The sequence below is a fragment of the Nelusetta ayraudi genome, unplaced genomic scaffold (assembly GCF_046127955.1).
Source record: "Nelusetta ayraudi isolate G7.1 ecotype Tasmania unplaced genomic scaffold, CSIRO-AGI_Nayr_v1 ptg000007l, whole genome shotgun sequence".
Lineage (NCBI taxonomy): Eukaryota > Metazoa > Chordata > Actinopteri > Tetraodontiformes > Monacanthidae > Nelusetta > Nelusetta ayraudi.
The window spans coordinates 5,879,625-5,900,268 of record NW_027466057.1 but is presented as its reverse complement, the minus strand read 5'-3'; the positions used below and the strand labels follow the sequence as shown (position 1 = coordinate 5,900,268).

Sequence of the window (20,644 nt, the reverse complement as noted above, 5' to 3'; positions counted from 1 at the left end):
ATAAGATAGACAAAGACTGAATCAGCAAGGTTAGCATGCCAGACTGCCAGGCTGGTGAAACCTAACTTCAGACAGTGTGTATTTAAAATATGGTGCCCAGTCTTGCCTTAAATTACAAGATATATATTTCTCTCACACACACACCACACACACACACACAGAGGTGCATCATTTTGTCGTGAAGTTTGAATGAAGATAAGGTCAGATCTCAAATCAGCTGACTGCAGCATGACAGCATGGTAGAATTTGAAGAATGTGCTGATCCCATGTTGCTCACGCCCCTGACCTGACCCCCTCTATGCCCAGGCAACCAGCACAACAGGCCTCTTGTTTAAAAGGCCGTAACATTCATTTGAAGGGAGAGTCTTTGTCTAGAGAGTTCAAGTAAAATCCACAAGCCTGTATTAATATTATTTCTGTATGGAGGCACATTTGAATTCTTCTTGATGGAAAGTCTATTTAAAAAATGTGGGTATAAAACAGGTTGGTGAAAAGGCTGATCGGCTACATACTTCATTATCGCGATAAGTCACACTCACAATGCTCAATCCTTCAGCTACCAGTGTCAAAACACCTAAAGTAGCAGGGCCGCCTCACACGTTGTTCGTCAAGGTTGAGTGCTTCCCTCTAGCGGTAGAAATGAAAAGTACAAGAAAGTAGACGCATGAAATTGGAAAGTATATATCAAGCATCCCTTTTATTAACATCACCCGTTACAAAAAGAAGAAACTTTTCAGTGTTAATGAACTTAGCAACAATATAAGGAGTGCTGATTACAAATGATATGGAGATGCTTATTCCTAGAATTGTTGCAGTCGGATTAAAAACCTTCAAGAATGTTGACCTGGCATTCTCTCCACAGCCAGGGTCTCAGCCTCATTCCTTACTAGATCTGGCGTACTGTTTTCACTAATGTGTTCATGCGTCTCCGCTGTTACAGTCACGTAGTGACCCTTCGTATAAACTGAGACCTCTTATGATCTCTTCTATCCCACCCAACACCGAACCAAAGAATGCATGAAGCAATGAACTTATGAATGCTGTGCCTGTATTGTTCTTTTGTTCAAGATGCAAACAGATCATTGACAGAGTAATTAAGCAGGTTCTAACTGGTACATTTAAAAAAAAAAATCACATGTCATAAGTTAAGAAAAAAAAATGGACTGAACCCCAGAACATTTTTTTGTAAATTAATATCACTGCCCTCTCTTAACAAATACACCTACTGTATTTAAAAAGGATTTCACTGAAAAGTACAGGTGTTTCAAACAGAGGAATGGTTGCCATAAATTATGCGTTGACTCTGCTGTGTGAATAATTTTTTTTTTTTTACTGGTGATGCTGAAAAAGAGGAATGTGGTGGGAGTGGAGTCAGGTGTTTTGGTACAGTATCAGGAGTGTTTTGGAATTAAGCATTAGCCTCGGCTTTCTCTTTGACAGACAACAGTGAGACTGGGAGTGGTTCGCCAGCGCCTTGTCAACGGCCAGGCTGCCTACAGTACAGGTGAGGTTTGGAAGAGGGGTTGTCATGGTGTGAAAAACTATGGTGTAAAGGTGGTAATAGTGAGAATGAAGGTCCGAGGTGGGCTCTGTAGTGCAGTCAGGGTGGCTGCGTTGCACGGATACTATCCTCCACTCAAGCACTATACCTTGGCTTCCTGGCGGGGAGGCACACAAACGCACAAGTTAAATGCAGTATTATGACGCTGCGGCGCAGCTTTCAGGATTGAAAACAACGGTGTCGCAGGACTCACCCCTTCGTCTCCTTTAGTGAGTTGCCGGCTGACTGTTTGTAGCAGTTGCTGCAGTTGGCTGACCGTCTGGTCCAGCCCCGCAGTCAGTCTCTCCTTTTTATCGACCTCTTCCTGTCAGGAAGGAACGGTCGGTTCAGACTGCAATGTACAAAACTGGTCAAGGGACCAAACACCCTGAAGCGCTTTGGCCTCTTACTGTTTGTGATGTTGGGCTGCTATTTTCAATCAGTCCATCTGCATTGTCCATCACTTTGGACAGCTCCCCTTGAATCAGATCAACAGACTGCTGGGCCTGCAGAAAGAATCAAAGAGCTCCACTTGCTACCAACGGGAATTTGACTCACAACAGCGGGCTCAACAAAAAAAACAAACAAAAAAATCATTACCTTATACAAGTCACCAGCCACCTTTTGCCTCTCACTCTCCTCTGTCTCCAACTTGGACAGGGTCTCAGTAAGCTGCGTTTTAAGCTGTAGAAAGAACACACAATAACACTCTAAGATGTCAGGGCCTCAGGGTGACACAAGTCAACGCCATTTGTTGTACAACACTGCATGGCAGCGCAATAGATCATTTATTCAGGGCCTCTTGACAAAACTGCATACATTAAATGGCTCCAGACAAGTGCTCAACGTTTGCACAGACTCAATAGTTTTTTTTGTGTCCCACTTAGGGCATGCTCAAACCAAAAATAGCACTGTGTGAAACTCCGCAAGTGGCTGCGTGGGCACGAGCGTGTTGCTACAGGAAGCGCTGAAGGGATGTTTCATAACCAGGAAGCCAGAGGAGCATTTAGGACGGCCCGGATGTGCATAATTGTAAAAATAACAGCGCAAGTACAACTTTAAACAGTAACAAATGAGGAGCGTGCACTTGCAGGTAGCCAAGAATGTGGCGTGTTGTTGGCAGACGATAGGAAAATGAGAAAGAAAAGGAAAAATGTTTGACAGCTGCTAATGGTAGTATGGACACAAAGGCCCAAGAAGAGTGGCTGTTTCACGTTATGAGGCAGTGGGGGACAAAAGAAGCAGTAGTTTGTGATTGAAAACATAGCTTATGGCCACAGCTGCAGATGAAATAAAGGATAAATATGTACAGACAAAAGAAAAAGAGCCCTGAAACGGTTAGGCACCAATGTGCAGAGGGAAATGTTAGTACTGTCAGCGTTGCATTGCTGAGTTTGAAGCCACAGCCATCATTCTCAACCTTCACTGAGGTTAAGGATGGAGACCCACGGAGTGAAAGGAGAGAGAGCCCCCTCATTCCGTAGCCACCAGTGAAGACGAGCCACAGTCAGGCGCTAAAGAGGGAAAGATTTTTAAAAAGGAGCTCCAGCTAAAGGGTGAGCGACGCTTACCAAATTCAGCTCCTCATTCTGCCTGATGGCCTCTGTGTATGAGCCATCGAGTCTGGTCTGCAATTCAGTCAGCAGATCTTTGAGCTGAAATTAGGTTCGAGATCATGTGTTTAAAGGGAGCGTGTGGCACCGCCGTCCAGGGCAGAGCCCTACTAGGACATCGTCTACGTGGTGATAGGAGCTGAGCAAACAGTCACCGACCGGTAAATAAATGGCAGAATACTGCTGCGAACAGCCCATGAAACTATTTTGGGTGTGGCCGGGTTCACTGCCAGAGCAGACTGCGTCATCTGTGTTGGCGACTGGCCACTTTATTGTGTATACCATGCCTACTTTCATGTTGTTGAACCAGCCATATATATGGTTGAAAATGACATCTTCTGAAATAGCCGAGCCAGCCAGTCTACTGCTAGCAACAGGCAGTCCAACAGGTGCACCTAATGTGGTGGCCTGTAGGCTGACCGGTCACATCTGTACTGTTGGACATCTCAGAAAAACAACTGAGTGGATCAGTGAGTGTCGGTGGTGCCATGGCAGCACTGTAATTCCCAAGACTCACCTCTCTGACTTCTGTCACATAGGTGGCGCTCTCGCGCTCCGCTCTCTCCAGTTCAGACTCCAAGTGCTGCTTCTCTCGTCTCAGCTGCAGAGGGCAGGTTTTCAAATTAAGGAATTTTGGACATTTGTAGCAATGTTGGAGGACAGAATTCTATATCTACACTACCAGTCAGAATTCTTGCAAAAGCATATTTAGAGTTATTTAACAGGTTTTTCTTTGCTGCATAAATACACATATCTTGTTCATATATTTGATGTCTGCAGTGTAGAAAGTTGTAAAGTAAAAAAAAAAACAGTTGCATGAGACGGTGTGTCCAAACTTTTGACTGGTAGTGCACATAAATAATAATAATAAAAAAAAAAGGTACTGACATTTTCCAACTCCGCTCCATCACTTAGTCTCTCGATCTCCTGCTCCAGGGACGCAACTTTCTGGCTCATCTGAGATTTGAGGTAGAAAAAAAAAAAAAAAAGAGGATGGAGTTACACCTTTCAACTATGTAGTTCGGACACACACACACACACACACACACACACACACACACACACACACACACACACACACACACACACACACACACACACACACACACACACACACACACACACACACACACACACACACACACACACACACACACACACCTCTTTCATCTCTCCCTGCGACAGCTCCACCTTCACCCTCCAGCGAGACTCCTCCTGCTCCACGCTGCTCTGGAGGCGCTGCAGGATACCCTCCTGTGGAAGCAATGGGAACGACGGCTCAGCTTTGGCAAGCGTGGACGGAGGAATGTCCCAAGACGCCAGGGGGGAAAAATAAAATCCTCGTCCTCTCACCGTCTCTGCCAGGACCTTCTTGTACGTCTCGCAGTCTTTCTGGAGGACCCTCTGGGTTTCCTCGGCTTCTTTTAGCTTCTCAGCAAGCGCCTGTAAACAAAGCTGGAATCATTACAACTGGCCTAATATGAAAAACTACTCACTTTTTCTTTTTGACAAAAAAATCTCCTATCTACCTGAGAGTCCCCTGATGCAGGGTTGGGTTGCTCCGCTGAGATTTCAGCTACTGCCTTCTCAAAACTGTGGAGCCACTCCTTATGGTTCTGGCAGATGAAGGTGATCAAATGCAAATGTGGGTCACGAGGAGGTCATTCTTCCCAACAGAATTAACAGGAAAGCCCCATTTGCACAGAGGCTTGGTGACTAGTAACCACTCATACCTGCTCGCTGGGCAGAGGCACGTTGGGCAGAAGTCTGTGCAAAACATCTCGGCACTCAGCCTGCGTCAGTGCCAGCGCATTCTCGTTCTCCTGTGGGGTGGGGTGGGGGGCAAAAGAAAACAGAAGAGGGGAGGGGTGAAATGAGCGCCAGTGTAACAAGACGTCAAGTCACTGCGAAGACCGGAGGCACTGCAGCTCGTCAAGGATCTCCGTATCCTCTGTTAAACTTTGACAAAGCCGAACTGAGCGTTAAATTGTCGTGAAAGCGGCGCTGCGGCTCGTCCACTGAACAATAAGGTCATGACTCACTGACTTGTAACTGGGCATGGCGCCGCTGACGCAGTGCAACCAGACAGCCTGGTGCGAGGCGGTAAAACTTCAGTTGCCTGCCAGGCATCTGGCGAGCGCGGCCCTTGTGATAAGGCTCTGCACGAGCAGCATCTACATCTACAGCTCCTCCTACTGGCTGGAGGAGGACAGGCTTGTTCTGCGCTCCTGCAAGAGGGTGCAAGGCAGGCGGCCATGGTTTTACAGTCCCACAGCAGGTCAGCTGAGTCACCATCGACCCAATTACAAGGCATGATGATAATTGACTGACAAATGATTTTAAGACTAATGCTAAGGCAGGAAAATCACATACTTTTGCTTTACAGACAATATTTCTGTGCTGACAGTTGCATTGTGTAGGCCTGAGAAGTAAGTACAATGATAGCAACACAGCAAAAACAAAAATTGCAGACTGATCTGGTTCCAAATTCACAGAAAAATCAACAAGCATGAAGCAGAAAAATCACAAAGATTATAGTGAAATCATCAGCTTTGGGAAAGCTTTTAGATTATTATTTTTTAATGACAGGTTAACAGGCAGATTGCTCCAATTTCTTCTCCCTTCATTACCGAATACTCAACAAGTCAGCAAGATGTTCAAACCAACGCCACAGGAATGAGTCATTCCACAAAAATTACATTATCAGACTCAGCGGAACGACTCCGTCTCACTCCCGCGTCCCAGAGGACAAATCTCTCACCAGGCCTCACCTCCACAGTCTGTGGTTTCAGCAGGGCTCCGTCATTGAATGTGCTCAGACGCACCCATCAATTTCTAGCACAGCAAAACTCCTCGACGATGTTCACGAGATAGGGCGCCGCCGCTCGGACGATAAACAAGCTCGCCGTTGGCCACCATCAATCGTGAGGGCCGAAGGCGGAGCAGACGCCGGGCAGCGGCCAGCTGGCACTCCTGAGCCTCGTTCGCATTAACGCCTCGCGTCACATGAGGAAACCGTGTGACAAGTGCGGAGTCGAACATGACCGCCACACGCTGACGGCACACAACAGCTGCCAAGGAACTCCTTGGACCGGGAGAGACAAGGTGGTTTTCTACTGTACAGTGGGTGGAGAAGGAGGAGGAGGAGGAGAGCAGCTGCAGTGTCAGCGGCTCCGGCATGCACTGGCTCTGTCGGGTGGGGGGAGAGGAGGGCAAAAATACCCACAACACTGCGACTGGAAATAGATGTGCTTTGCCCACTCAGCACGTGTCGACCACACGTAGACCTACCTGCAATTAGAGTCGCGCAGGACATGAGATGTTTGAGCACAACACTGCACGATTCTCAATACTTCCGTCTTGCACCGAACAGCCGGAATGCGATTTTTCAGAGAATCAAATTGCAAAAAACAAATAAATAAAAAATAATCATATCGTCATGCTCTATTGGTGACACTTAACACTTAACGCACGGATGTCGAAAAGCAGAATAGGGGGAGGAAACATGCAAAACATGAATCGCATGACAAGAGACACGATGCTGGGAAAAATGATCATGAATCACAACCATGAGCGTGGAATCTAATGAATTCTTTGGAACTGCACACTCATTTCCAAGCATCAGCCCCCGAGCCTTGGGAGGAAGGGGAGGAGTTGGCAAAGGGATCGAATTTTGGAGCGCTGAGCAAGTAAAACAATAAACAAAGCCGCTGAATAAACATTACGTGTTGAGAAAAGTCTTGGATAGTGGAAAAAAACAGCGGCGGCGGCGGCTCACATGCAGCCAATTGAAAAAAACCTGAGGCCAGGGAGGTGCGAGAGGGAGGCAAATGAGTATGCAGCCTTGTTATGGATGGCGGCGGGGGGGAAAAAAAAAAAACAGTAAAAAGAATTCTCACTGGGTCATTTCAGATTGAAACTAGAGTGAAGCAGACTGAGGGGGTGGAGGGGGTGTCGAACCTTGACGGCTTTGCTGAGTTTCCCTTGAAGCATGGACTCGGTGGCTGACAGAGCTTCCATAGCACTCCAGTTTTTCTCCCGAAGCTCCTGTTTTGGTCAGTTCGAGGAGAGACACTGCTTTCAGTTCAGCTTCGGGAAAAAAAATGCATTCAGTGATCCTCGACGGCCTGGCGGCAGTGGCGGCGACCGCTAAAAATAACACACCCGGTGACCCGCCTGACACGTCGCGTGGGGTAAAAGACAAGTGATGCACAGTTGATGGTCAAGTTTGAATTCTAAAACGTTGGAGGCCCTTCATCCACCATCACACCAACCCAAAAGAAAAACTTTTATCAAATGAAAAGAAAAAAAAAAAAAAAAAAAATGAAGCCTCTCTCTATAAAAACCAAAACAAAAGGTAGGCGAGTGCTGCTGCGCTGCATCACCCACAAGCATGGAGCGGCTACGCAGGACAGTCAACAGCAAGAGTAGGCTTGAAGGCCTGTTATGAAACACATCGGTTTAGGCCGTCGAAATCAAAATAGACATCAGTGCTGATGTGTGTAATCTTGTTGCAGGGACAAAGGAAGCTTTTCTTTGTATCTCCGACGAGCTCAAGAAAACGTCAAAGCAAATTGGATAAAACAAGAAAAACCCTCAATAACCAAATGGCACCACGTGGCTGCGGACGACAGCAAGTGTGGACGTATGCAGGGTGGCAGGTATTTTGAGGGTGGGGGGGGGGGTTACCACACAGGGGGCGGAGGAGGGCAGGAGTGATGTCTGGCAGGGGAACTTGTCGCTCGTGGCCGAGGGGAACCTACATTGTTCTTCTTCCTGTGAAGCTCCAGCGAGTCCCTCAGCTCAGCCAGCTCGGCCTGCAGATCCGAAACCTGCTTCTCCTTCTCAGACAACCTTGGAAGAAAGAAAGATGGATAGAAAGAAAGACAGAAAGAAAGCCACACGGCCGCCCCATTATTACTCGCGACAACGGCTTCTTAGGAAATATGTCACCAGGCAACGAGCAGTGTTACTCACAGAGTAAGAAGCTCTGGACTAGGCACTGCTGTGTGGGACTGCTAGTTGGAGAAGAAAGAGAATAGATTAAAACTTTAATGAATAATAAATCGTAAAAAAGCAAACGTAAAGGAATTTAAATGGGATCTTTTTAATTTTGATATAGGAAGTCATGAAAACGTTATTTAGTTTGAATGGCTTTTCAAATCTGCAAATATTTCACCAAAATCACAGCAGTTCAGCAGGCATTTGGAGTTTCATTTTACACTTTGGTTCTCTCACATTACACATGTCAAAGTGCAAACGTGACATCCTTTAAGGATCATTCCTCACCTGTTGATGAATCTGCTCCATCTTCTCACTCAACTCCTTGGTTCGGGCCTCCAGCTCAGCCTGCAGCCCCTGGATCTCCTGCTCTTTGCTCATCAGCCTGCAGGACAGATGCATAACATCATGACTCTGATTCTGCAGTGGACCCACCAAGGGCAAAAATATATAACTATATATTGTCTAATGGAGGCAAAGACCTATTGGCCAGTGACAAGGTACACTGTGGTTTTTGGAAAAATCAGTTTCATATGGTCATACTGTTTCTGTGGCATCAGAATCCAGCCAGAGTCTCCAGGAATATCACAGGTTATTGATTTATTTTATTTCATATAACAGCCATTATGTAATTACATGAAAGGGATTTAAGTAATAAATCATTCATTTCATGGCACCTTTCAAGTGACCCAAGATCACCTCGCTGAGAATAAAAGCATAAATTTTTTTTTTTTTGTTCTTTATCAGCACATTTCATAACAACATCATTTGAAGCTGTGATCCTTTTGTTTAAGGTTGCCATGCAGAGTCTGCGTGTGTGTATTTTTGATGCTTACTGAGCCTGGAGATCTTGGAGCTGGGCGCTAAAGCCGCTCGGCTCTTCTGGCTCCTCCTTCTGCCTCAGCTGCTCCATTTCTGCCTGCAGGGCAGTCAATTGCTGCTCCAGAGCCTGCGAGACACAAGCTGCCTTCAGAACGACTGCTCAAAGTGGGACAACGCACCTCGGAGAACCCGAGGAGCGTCCTTTGAATGCATATGTATTTTTGCCCCTTCACAGCAAAGAGTGCACGCACCTCGGCTGCCTTCTCTCTGGCTGAGCAGTTGGACTGCGCCGCCTGCAGACCCTCTTCTGTTAACTTCAGTTTGGCATATTGCTCTTGAATCCTGTTCGGAAAGAGGTTTGCAATGAAACTCCAGACTCGTATTTTCACATTCACTGATGTCACAAAGGACATTTCAGCAGATTCACCCACTTATTGGAAATGAGAAGAACGAGTTATAATCCTGGGTGTGTACGAGGCTGCAGCCTGGAATAGCAAACTGGGTAAACAACCTTTGGGTTTTTAATAACTTGTAATTATCACTTGCCTTATTATATACGCCTTTGCAAAGCAACTACACTGATATGCCTCAACTTTTGTCCTACACTGATAATCATCTGATATCAAAGTCTTACTTGCTCTGCAGTTCTTCCACCGTCACCTCTGATGCCGCCTGTTGACACAGGAAGAAACTATTTATGAAACGTAAACGCCAAGAAAAAAAAGTGCTCCGGGGTTGCACATGAACTTACCTGTTCTGCGTTCTGCCTCTTCACGGCTTCGATTTCTTGTTTCAGCGCTTCATTCTCCTGTTTTGCAGCCTGCATGACAAATAAAAGTAAACAAAAGGCAACTCTTAAAGTACGGCGATGAGCCACAGTCTCTCTGGCTCACTTTCTACTTCTTGTCAGACACGCACCTTGAGCTCCTCTTCTTTGTTTGCCACCTCGATCAGCCCTTTCTCCAGCAGACTCTCCACAGTCTTCATGTTCTCTTCCTTCTCCCGCGCACTGCGCAAGAAGGTAGATCAGTAAATATTTACAGTTTTATGGAATTTAATTCAAAGTGTATTTTCTTTTTTTTTTTTTTTAAACCATTTTATGTGTGCGTGGCCCTTTATACAAGTCTTTTTTAAGTTCCTGTTCATACACACCTTTTCTGAAACTGGTCCAATGTCAGTTGGGAGGCAGCCTGCATGGGTACAATCAAAAGCAGATGGAGGAAGAGAGAGAGAAGGGTGTGTCAAACAGAAGGCAACAGTGACGCATGTAGCCTTTAAAAAAAAAGATCCTTCACTGACCTGCTCAGAAATCTGTGCCTGCAGATTTTGGATCTCTGCCTTCAGTGATACGTTGTCGTTGTGCAAGGCCTGGAGGAGGCGACCAAGAGAAGGAGCATGAAGGGAGGATCGCAGCATTCGTCTTGTAGAGGCCAAAAAGATGTCGCCACCTTATTGTTGACTGTACCTGCATTTTAGTTTCTCTGCTGGCTCCGCTGCTCCTTTCCGCATTCAAAGAATCCTCCAGGCTCTTTCTTTGCAACTCCTTGTCGGCCAACCTGATCCGAGCACAGTGATAAGGGTTACACCACTCGGCAGAAATGAGACCGGTGTGTTTGAAAAAGGGCCGAGAAAAACACAAAGACTCACAATTTCTGTATCTCCTCAAGGTGGGAGACGTGGGCGGCCTAAATGAGAAGAAGAAGACATGTTGGTTGGCCTAGAAAGCCCGACTCTGACTAAACATAGATAAATTAGGTTCACCGACATACCTGTGATGAGAGTTGAGCCTGCAGGCTCTCGTTCTGGACCTGCATGTCTTTGTTTTCATTCAGAAGTTCCTGTGAAACAGAGAAAAGTATAAGAGAACAAGAAAAGCACTTGATGCTCTTGTCTTCACTGCAGTGTTTCTCAAAGTGGATGGCGTGCCCCCCCCGGGGGGGCGCAGAGTCCCGTCTGGGGGGGCCGCGAAACACCGGGCGGGAGGGAGACGGGGCGCCCGGGGAAACTAATGTTTTCACGTCGGAACTTTTTCCACGGCGGAACAATTAACAAAAAGTGTTCAGTAGGTTGTAGCCAAGATAAACGCTGCTCAGGTACACAGGATGGACAAATATTTGACAGGGACGAAAAGAAGAAAGGGGGCAGGGGGGCATGACAAATTTTCTTCCTCCAAGGTGGGGCGTGACAGAGAAAGTTTGAGAACTACTGCTTTACTGCAACTGGCACTGGATGTTTTTTTGCTCACCTGCACCTGGGCCTCCAGCGTGTCGTTGGGCATGTTGTGGGACATTTCCATAAGCTCAGCAACTTTCTGCTCCAGCCGCTCCTTGGTGACCATGGCCTCATTCAGGCTGCTGTGCAGGTTCTGGATGTCCTTGCTCTTGCTGTTCATCTCCGTCTCCGCTACGAGCAGCTTGCCGTGGAGTTCTGCACGCACAGGTGAAGAGACAGTTTGGCGGCTGAGTGTGAAGGGTCAAACTGTAGATGCTATATATATATATATATATAAAAAAAAAGGTTGGAGGGGTTTATATTTTAGATTTAGGTGACCTTGGTTTGAGGCCTGTAGTTTCTCTCTCTCCGCGTTGACGTTGTGGAGGAAGTTCTGCAGATCATCCCAACGTCGCTTTGCCTCCTGCAGCTGGGCCTGGAGAGAGAGACACACACAGACTTGTTGTTGATGTTATGACTAGGTTACTTATATGTCACTACTATTTTACTACTACTACTACTAACACTACTACTACTAATTATAATAATACATTTCATTTATAAGCACATTTATAAGCATCCCAGGACACATTACAGCAGACACGGGCAAACTACGGCCCATATGCGACCCGCTAAGCTTTTTAATACATCAACAAACTAATGATCTCCCATCCTAACTATTGTTTTGGACTTGATAATTTTTCAATGTCTCCACTGGAAGTAAGAGAGGTCAAAGAAATAGCTCTGATCCGTCGTGAAAATTTTTCAGCCCCACCTTAAGCGCTTTCATATTTGAGAACTACACAGAGGAGCGTTTTTTCACAGAACCTCTTCCATTCATTTATTGTTTCAAAGCGGCGCGCTCTCTGCCATGAAAAGACAGGAAAGGCTGATCTGGGTGTCTATCAGGAAATTTGCTGCTTGAACAAAACACAAAGGTTCAAACATTCCTGCCTCCAAAGTCAACAATCCTCCCCTCTGCAGGACCCATTTCCCACACCTCTCCTCAGGACTCGGCTACAACCTCCTCCCATTTCCCTCATAACAACGACCGCCGCCGCCCCCCCCCCCCGCCAGCCACCACTCCTCCGCCGCCTCCCAACAGATCTGAAGCCGCTGAGGCCTTTTATGAAGCGCAGTTGGTTTTGGTCTCGGCTCGGGCTGAACAAACACTTTGTGCATCTGGATCAGCGTACCTCCAGCCGCGATGCGTTCTGCTTGTAGCTGACCTCCAGAGACTTCCTCTGGTGCTCCTCCTGCTGCAGCTTGCCATTGCTATCCGACAGCTCTTTCATCAGACTTGCGTACTCGGAACGCAACTTGTTCAGCTCTGCTGAATTCCTGTGTAGCAAAAGAAAAGGGGGAGAAAAAAAAAGCCACGCAAAAATGAGCAATGTGAATGGTCAGCAAGGCGTCCTTGTTGTCAGATGTTGCAACTGATGTACAGATAAGCTGCATTCCGCGCTATTTCTGGATGGGTCACAGCTGTAACGTGAACGCCGTGGGCGAAAATCACGGAGCGGAGACGAGAGTGTTTTTTTTTTTTGCTGCGATGACAACGAGACGGTTCGGGCAGCTGTTTGACCTCAAAAAGGCAAATAAAGATTTACAATTAATTCAGACTATGTGAAGAGTTTCCTCCTAATGTAAGCACTGACACCGTCTTCACATGGAGGAAAGCCAAGGACCTGGACCATGGATGCATTTATAAGAACTGGATATCGGACAGGCAATATTTTTCCCAGTGGCCACTTGAGGTACTGCAGCAAAAAACAAATCCCATGGGCCCTAATAGACCACAATACAAAAAATAAACGCCTTTAAAACAGCTGACAGGATGACTGTGCAGCAAAGCAAAACCCATTTCAGTAAATCGGTCACCCCACTGCAGTCTGTTATAAAGGTAGATGGAATAATTTTCCTGCCTTGATAAAAAGAAAATGATACATTGCATAAAGAATCCAGTGGATCACAACCCCTTCGCCTTTCAGCACGGTAACACAAATGAGACACATGAATCATGAGCTGCGGAGTCGTATCTGCTGAAGGCAACACTGACTTGCTCTCCATCTGGTTGGTGGCCGAGCTGACTGCGTCTCTCAGGATGCCGTTCTCTTGCTGCAGGCGGGAGATTTGAGAGTTCTGGTTCTCCAGCTGCTCCCTCGCCTGCTGGAACTGTGTGACAGGGAGGCGTCGGTCAGTGTCGGGTGTTGAGGCAGACGTCGAAAAACATCCTCGGTATTTCTTGGTTGTTAAATGTCACTTTCTGAACATGAGAGTCCGTATGCGAGATGGAAATTGATATACATGAGTAACGAAAAACACTCACTTTAATCTGCATAGCTTGAAGCTCCTGAGCCTTGGCCTGGAAGCTGCCCAGCTCCTTCTCCAAGGCTGCACGCTGCTCCCTCAACATCACCTCCACCCGGCCCGTCTTTTGCTTTTCAACATGAAGTTCCTACAGCAAGAACACAGGACTACGTTAAAGTATAGCGACCCAGCTTTGAAGATTTTCTTTTTTTTTTAACCCCATTCCCTCAATAAGTATACCGACGTCATTCTGTACATTCTATAATGAAATGGTAACAGTAACTGCGTTTCCATTACCCCGAAACGCAACAACAGTACTTTTTAGAAATATTGCTTTTATTTTGCAAAAAAAACTGTAATGGTATCGCAGTTAGTGTGAAACTCCTGACCTGGCTGAGCTGTTTCACTTTGTCTTTTGCGATGGAGGCCTCTTCCTGCACAGTTGACAAAAGTCTCTCCCGCTCCAGAGCAACAGGGTCGGGCCGAGCGGTAGACTGGTGAGGAAAACGGCCACATTGAAAACACAGGGACTGACGAGGCCAACTTAAAAAGACAAACGTCTCCTGCTTGTCGCGTCCGTTAAATAGCCAACGCACTCAAAATAATGTCTTACTTTGTACCAGGCTTCCAACGCACTGGGGCTCCTCTCTTGGAGGAGTGACATCACGCCGACTGCCTCTGCATCCGTCAGGGTGAGGGTGGACAACCCAGAGAGCAGCTCCTTCAGCTTCAGCCCACTGTTCTCTGTTCAGAAGAAACCAGCAATTCATCGTCTCAATGTATGGCTGAATGGCGATTGTTTTTTTTTTCTATAAAGAGTCCTTCACTCATACCTTTGTCAGTTTCGTTTTTCTGTTTCTTGCCACTGCCTTTGGCTGGTACGGTATCATTGGGTGTTGCCTGGTGGTTGGCAGAGGCTGCTGAGTCAACCAAGACACGGGCTTCCCCTACTGAAAGTAAAAAAAAAACAAAAAACAACAAAAAAAGCATTTGATGACAAATGTATGCTCACGTACATTAGAAACGATGTTGAACTCTGAGCCATTAGATCAGCAGTACCAGGCTCAGTCTTCTGCTTCTTGGCACTGTTCTTCTTCTTGCCACTAGGAGGGTTGGGGGCTGCACCATCCTGAGCTTTGGTTTCGGCAACGATGGGAGGTTCCTTCTTTGAAGGGGGTGGGGCCTGCTCTGCCTTTGCTTCTGCCTGCTGGTCACCAACAGCTGCAGGACAGATGGGGAGAGAACAGTCATGATGCATTCGGGGTGACCATGGAAAGTATCTCCTTAAATCTGATTGTGAATGTTTTTAATTGAAGAACAGTCAACTACGGTCATCTGAAACTATTACGAGAGAGCGACCATTCCCCACCAAGACTTCGCCAGAATAAAAACAAAATGTACTTACAAATTATCGATTTATTCATTAATCGTGAGCTGATTGAACTTATCGATCAATTAAAAATTAATTGATAAGCGTTCACAATTTAGTTCATTATGAATCTAAATTTCACAATGAAAAATGTGTAAGGAACACAATAATTAACCCTTAAATGATGTTAGAGAACAATAATTGATTAATTGTTAACATCCATAACTTATACGCAACTCACCGGCCTCTGCTTTTTGTTTCTTCTTCTCCTTTTTCTTTCCGGAGGCAGGAGGCGGAGCCTGAGCTTGGAGAGGAGCCTGAGCAGCTTGAACCTGCACCTGGACCTCCAGCTGGACAGGAGGAGGGCAGGACTGAGAGGGCTGCTCTGCCTTACTGCTGATCACGTTTGAGTCGTTAACCTCTGGCTCCACGGCAGACTGGGCTGCTGCTGCTGCTGCAGCGGCGGCGGCGGCTGCCGCTTTGGCGGCCTTTTTCTTCTCCTTCTTCCTCTCCCTCACACCAGCAGGAGCCTCAGGCGGCGCAGACAGAGGCACGTACGCAGAGAGGACTGGCGTTATTTCCGCCGCAGGCTCCTCCTCAGCCTCAGCGTCCGCCTCAGCCTCAGCCTCCGCCTCAGCCTCCACGGTGGAGCTGCCGCCGCCGACATCGGGCGCGTCGAAATCCGGCAGATCCTCTTCCGACCCGCCTCCGCCCACGCCGCTGGCGCTCTCCTTCTTCTTGCTCTTCTTCTTCTCGCTCTTCTTACGGGCGTCTGGCTTGGACGGTGGCAGCTTGAGGTCGCGCTTCTGCTTCGCCAACACTTCGTCGTAGGAGGTCTCCTTCATGAAGAGCCAGAAGAAGAGGAACATGAAGACGATGACCAGGGAGGGGGCCAGGATGAGCAGATACTGCGAGTCGTAGATATCCAGCGCCATTCTGAAAGGGGGAGGGAGAGAGAAACACAAAACAAGAACTTATTATTGATATTTTGAGTCTGCCACCATTTTTTAACCACACGTTTGTGACTCACAGAGGTGTGAGGTGAATAAACCGCAGTGATTCAACTACTCCTCAGCGGCCAAGCCAGGCAGAATTTTCTCATTTTACAATCCCACACCGTCACTCCACTGAGTGTGAAGAAATCTGCCGCTTGCGAATATCTACGCAACCTTGATTCTTCTGGACTCTGAGCTGGTTTATGACAGTTCTATGGTAACAGGGTCAAAATAAAGACACCTGATGAATATATGACATGGCTTTTAGCACAACGCTGCAATTGCAAATATTGATAGGAATGAAAGAACGTCATTTCGAAACAGTGTACACCACAGGAACGGCTCCATAAATATTTAAAGTCATGTTCCCATATGTCAGAATTAAACACGCATAACAATACACTGAACTCTTAAGGGGTGAATACCGCATAATTCACCGTCTATGCCGAACGCGTCAAATAAAAGTTTGAGAATACCCCCAACAGCACCGAGCTGTGCCTGTTCCACTGGTGTGAAACCTTTGCTGGTGTCACATACAGTGTGAGGTTCAACATAACAGACAGCATTTGAAATCTATTTTCATTCAGTGTGAAAGTTACTAGAGCTTTTTTTTTTCTTACAGATTTCTTACACTTAACCGAACAAATTGATACGTTCCAATTGGATAATGCTTCAGCCACATTAGCTAGCTCCCTACCTTTATTTTCAGACAGGACTATCTGTCGGGATTGGCATGGGAGGCCGTATAAAGAGCTGAGAAGTCAGCCGCTTCTCGAGAGACGTCTACAGGGGATGTGACGCCGCTCTAAACTCACTTCAGGGTGGATTTGCGACAGGCAAAAATACCTCGAGCCCTCAAACCTTCACACGCAAGTGACCTCCACCCCCTCCTCCTCCCCCCCAGCCGCCCGCCGAGGTCAGCTGCAGCTGCAGTTTGGCCCCCCCATTGCTTTCGGGCGAAGAAAGGAGGAGGTTCCCTTTCCACTGCAAGCAAAGGTTAAAGACATAAAAAGGTTCCAAGACCAGTTCCCATTAGCAAGTGTCAAAACTACACTCCAAAGTGTGCGTTTCGAGTGTGACTCTTCAGCGATCTGGCAGCACGCCAACAACCAAACGGCACAAAGCAAGAAGCGTTTGGCTGTGAAAACGCAGCCGATAAATCCCACCAGCAGTCATCAGTTGGATTCGAACTTTTGCAAGTCAAAATATAAGACGAACGAAGAACTAACATTTCAAAAACCTTTTAAACCCAAGAATATTTCACCAGCCTCACTCAACATCCTCTGCTGGTGGCCGAGCAAGGCTGGTAGCAGTTATTTTTCACCTTCCAGCGGAGTTTCTCTTCCTGTTTGTGCTGCTCTTTTTTTCTACACCTTTTTTTTTTATTATATAAATCTCTTTTAAATACCTAAACCCCAAATTGAGTGTTTTAAATGATAAAAGCTTTGATCTATAGCTTGGTAATTTCCTAAGAAACCTTTCAAAAGCAATAACGATTATTTCGACAAACCAGCACACCGCCCTGTGCTGAGCAATGTTATGCTCCCCTGCAAAAATAAAAACGACTTTCTTGTTTTGTTTCGCCCCGAGCGATGACAAGACAACAGCATTGTGCTGGCAACTCAGGAGTGCAGCACAACCTGACATGCGGCCCACTCCCCATCCTTGGAATGGTGTCAGTGATACAACATCGGCGTCAGTGTCATAGACCAGACCTCTTCACTGATTTGGATTAAGCAGATTACCCATGATAATACATTTAAGAATAACTTTCCATGGCAGGGCTTCCTGAGGACTGACAGGCTTAAGCCTCACAGTGTAATGTTGACCCCATTTCAGTAACACTTTGAAAGCCTACCGATACACCTGCCACAACACACACACACAAAACATGGATTGTGCTTCATGCTTGATACCTGCATCAGTCCATCGCAATATTGTTGGAATTTTGGCAACAACAAAGTTTTGCTCTGAGCATCAACCACACACATTTTAGCGAACCCAGGTGTTGTTCCAAGACCTGGAGAATGTCGCCCAGTGAATCGATTGTTTTGAGCATATGTGAATGCAGTCACTGTGGGCTGAGTCCACTTAGAGAGAGGGTAGGATCAGCCATCTAGGGATTGACACACAAATCAATTATTTGTAATGAGAACGCACGGAACTCGACGCACAAGGCACTAGCGCAAAAATAAGAAGATAGACGACGTATAGGTGAGGCTGGTTGAACTTGGTGTAAAGCTTTACGGCCTGGGCTAGCATGGTTAGCTCGCACTGTCTCGAGGCTACGAGCCTGAATAATTCTTGGATGACTACTTCATTGAGTGGCTCCAGTCAGTGTGTAAGTGTCTTCTTCTTATCATATGAGTTAGCGCATCATTTTCAAGGGACAAAACTGATGCTTGTTCAAACTGAAAAATGAAACTTGGAAACTTACTGTTGTGAATGTCTCTTATGTATATGGAGAAAAGGGTTGAAATATCCTGTCTTTCTGTCAAAGTTCAGTTCAAGGTGCCTCAGTGTCCTGAGGCAGCCCGAGCCTTGTCCCAGCATCAAAATGAGCCCAGAGGACAAAGCGCTCTCGGGCTGTTGGCTCCCCGGAATCTAGCCGCTTGGCTGGCCAAACCTTTTGATTTGGCAAGCCTGGGCAGAGAGGGAACTCCTGATAACTATCAAAACCAAAAAACAGCTCAGACAGTGCAGCAGAGCTATGCACCGCTGCGCACTTTAAAGCAATCACAGGGGGAGGGGGGGGGGGGGGGGGTGGATCTAGCAAACTGGAGATAAAAGGCACGTCGTATTGGATACAAATAAAAACAGTTTAATTTCTCCATAATGTTTCAGTGGTGAAACAGTTCAATTTTGCAGATTACAAAAAGATAATCCCCACCAACATCAGCATTGTGCTCATGAAAAGTCAGTGGAAACTTAGTAAATAGCGCACATTCTTGTACAGTCCACAGACATCCTTCTGAACGGCCTTTAAAGTTCTTTGGTGTCGGTGGAGACGAGCAAGATAAAGTATCACAGAGCAACCAAAACAACGTGGTCGTGGAACTCCAGCCAAAACTCTTCGGGAAGGGGTGGGGAGGGTTCAAATGACAGTTGGGCACCAGTCGATCAACCACCACATACACTGCCGTTCAAAAGTTCCACGTCACTGAGTCATTCCTGCATAGAACTCCATTATAAGCAGCTTCCTGAAATAATCTACTGGAATGCCTTCAATGTTACAAGAGCAGGAAAATCTGTAAGGATGTGCTGAATGCATTATGGGATGGCATTGGCAGTTGTTGCCTTGAATGTCTAATTGAATGTGATTTTAGAGAATGAATGTCAAGTGTGCAATATGCGGCCATCATTACAGAAGTTGAATGCTTTAAAATGGAAAAAAACAAAAACAAAACCATGAACATTTCTAAAACAAAGCTTTGTATTATAATCACAGTGAGTTGTGTGTGCTAAACCATAAAAGCGAAAAACAAGCATCATGGTTTATTTTAGGTTCTTTAAAACATCCGACTCTTAGTGTGTTCCACACTTGGTAATCACCTTTAATTAGATATTGGAAATTGTTTTCATTAAACACTAAAATGCTCCCATAATTGTTAACCAGATTTTCGTGCATTCATAAAGATCGCAGAGCATTCAAGATCATTATTTCATAAAACTGGTTACAATGGAGTTCAATGCAGAAGTGAGTCAGTGACCCCAAACTTGTGAACGGCAGTGTAATTTCAAGCTCAAGTTCAATTCCATCGTACTTCGGGACAGAGAGATACGCAGGAAACCACCTACGCCACTAAACGAGGGCAGCACATTGTGGTTGGAGTCCCAAATGCTCCGGCGTGCTCGGTCATGTCTAATAATCGGCCTTGTGTTAGACTACGGAACTGAGGCACGTAATGGCTTCTATCGTTACGGGGCAGCAAACGGCTACGGCTCTGTGACTTAAGTGGGAAGAGAAGAAGTGCTTTACCGGTAATAATCGCCCATTGCTAACTTTAGCCCTGTTAGCTCGCAAGTCACACGTTGTATTCAAATGTGCTACAACAGCGAGAGAGGGACACGTCAAGCTTCCTCCCGTCAACCTAGTCAGGCGGAAGCCTATCGCGAAACTGCTCGGAGATCAACGGTGAGCTGTCAATAATGAGAAGTTGCTGTAAGTTGTTGGCTAAAGCTAGTGACGGGAAAATAATGGGACTCCTCGGCGTCACTCGGCTCATTCCGTGAGAAGCCGGAGCTCAGCCCCTATGAATGAGGCCAGCTAACTGTGACGGTAGCAAACTACGGTGAGCCGCTAGCTGGTCAATCCAATTATTAGTGCGGTGGGTAGGTGAAAGTCCTCGACTGCGGGGACGGAACCAGTTGCGACATGAGAACCGAGACAGTTTGTTTCTGTGTCACGAACATCCTCTCCGGAGGCGTGGACAGCTGCTCTCCCGGGCCTCGGCTTGCTTGCTGTGACCCAGCCTACTTCTCTCTTGAATTCCCTGACCCGGTCTGCCGCTCCGCTTCCCCCTTCCCTGGGCCGTTCTCAGGCCCGGGTAAAGAGTTTAGCAAGGCCGAGTGGCTTTTTAAGAAGCGTATCCGCGCAAATTAGCCGGTTGGTGGTATATACCTGTAGCTTTAGAATGCGGCTCCCCTGGCAAGTGGTGAAATGGCGTTGCTCGGCGTTCACTCCGATCCTGCCTCCCGGGGCAGCAGTTCCAGCCTGGCTTCACTCCTCGCTATCCGTCACACTATCTCCTCCTGTTTCTGGTTCGCGGGGGCGGGTCATAAG

At 46.7% G+C, this 20,644-nt stretch overlaps 1 protein-coding gene across 7 annotated transcripts; it reads right to left on the bottom strand.

Annotated features, from left to right (window-relative positions):
- Positions 1-675: 675 nt before the first annotated feature.
- ktn1 (kinectin 1) lies at positions 676-20,644 on the bottom strand. 7 transcript variants are annotated; one of them, XM_076018157.1, is made up of 36 exons: positions 20,483-20,644; positions 15,108-15,802; positions 14,557-14,718; positions 14,331-14,447; positions 14,111-14,241; positions 13,887-13,991; positions 13,517-13,645; positions 13,247-13,362; positions 12,384-12,528; positions 11,527-11,623; positions 11,222-11,403; positions 10,746-10,814; positions 10,624-10,661; positions 10,442-10,532; positions 10,276-10,344; positions 10,129-10,166; positions 9,895-9,997; positions 9,728-9,796; positions 9,611-9,648; positions 9,228-9,318; positions 8,991-9,103; positions 8,443-8,539; positions 8,131-8,171; positions 7,917-8,007; positions 7,114-7,200; positions 4,887-4,976; positions 4,683-4,769; positions 4,507-4,596; positions 4,315-4,407; positions 4,042-4,110; positions 3,671-3,754; positions 3,112-3,195; positions 2,141-2,224; positions 1,951-2,046; positions 1,755-1,865; positions 676-1,658 (listed from the first exon to the last, which is right to left on the bottom strand). In XM_076018157.1, the coding sequence occupies exons 2-36, from the start codon at positions 15,799-15,801 to the stop codon at positions 1,644-1,646; spliced, it is 3,816 nt and encodes a 1,271-aa protein (XP_075874272.1). In that variant the 5' UTR covers position 15,802; positions 20,483-20,644; the 3' UTR covers positions 676-1,643. The 7 variants fall into 7 exon arrangements, with proteins under 7 accessions (XP_075874272.1, XP_075874266.1, XP_075874267.1 ...); XM_076018151.1 differs by lacking the exon at positions 20,483-20,644 and adding an exon at positions 18,299-18,529; XM_076018152.1 differs by lacking the exon at positions 20,483-20,644 and adding an exon at positions 18,299-18,529 and having other exon boundaries at positions 8,131-8,168.

Excerpts from the sequence above, each read along its gene's own strand:
- ktn1 (XM_076018151.1), bottom strand. The coding sequence starts at position 18,414 with ATGCTGGGACAAGGCTCGGGCTGCCTCAGGACACTGAGGCACCTTGAA. Across the intron at positions 13,363-13,516 it reads TTCAAGCTATGCAGATTAAA|TTCCAGCAGGCGAGGGAGCA; the intron begins GTGAGTGTTTTT and ends CCTGTCACACAG. Across the intron at positions 8,008-8,130 it reads AGTCCAGAGCTTCTTACTCT|GTTGTCTGAGAAGGAGAAGC; the intron begins GTGAGTAACACT and ends CTTTCTTCCAAG.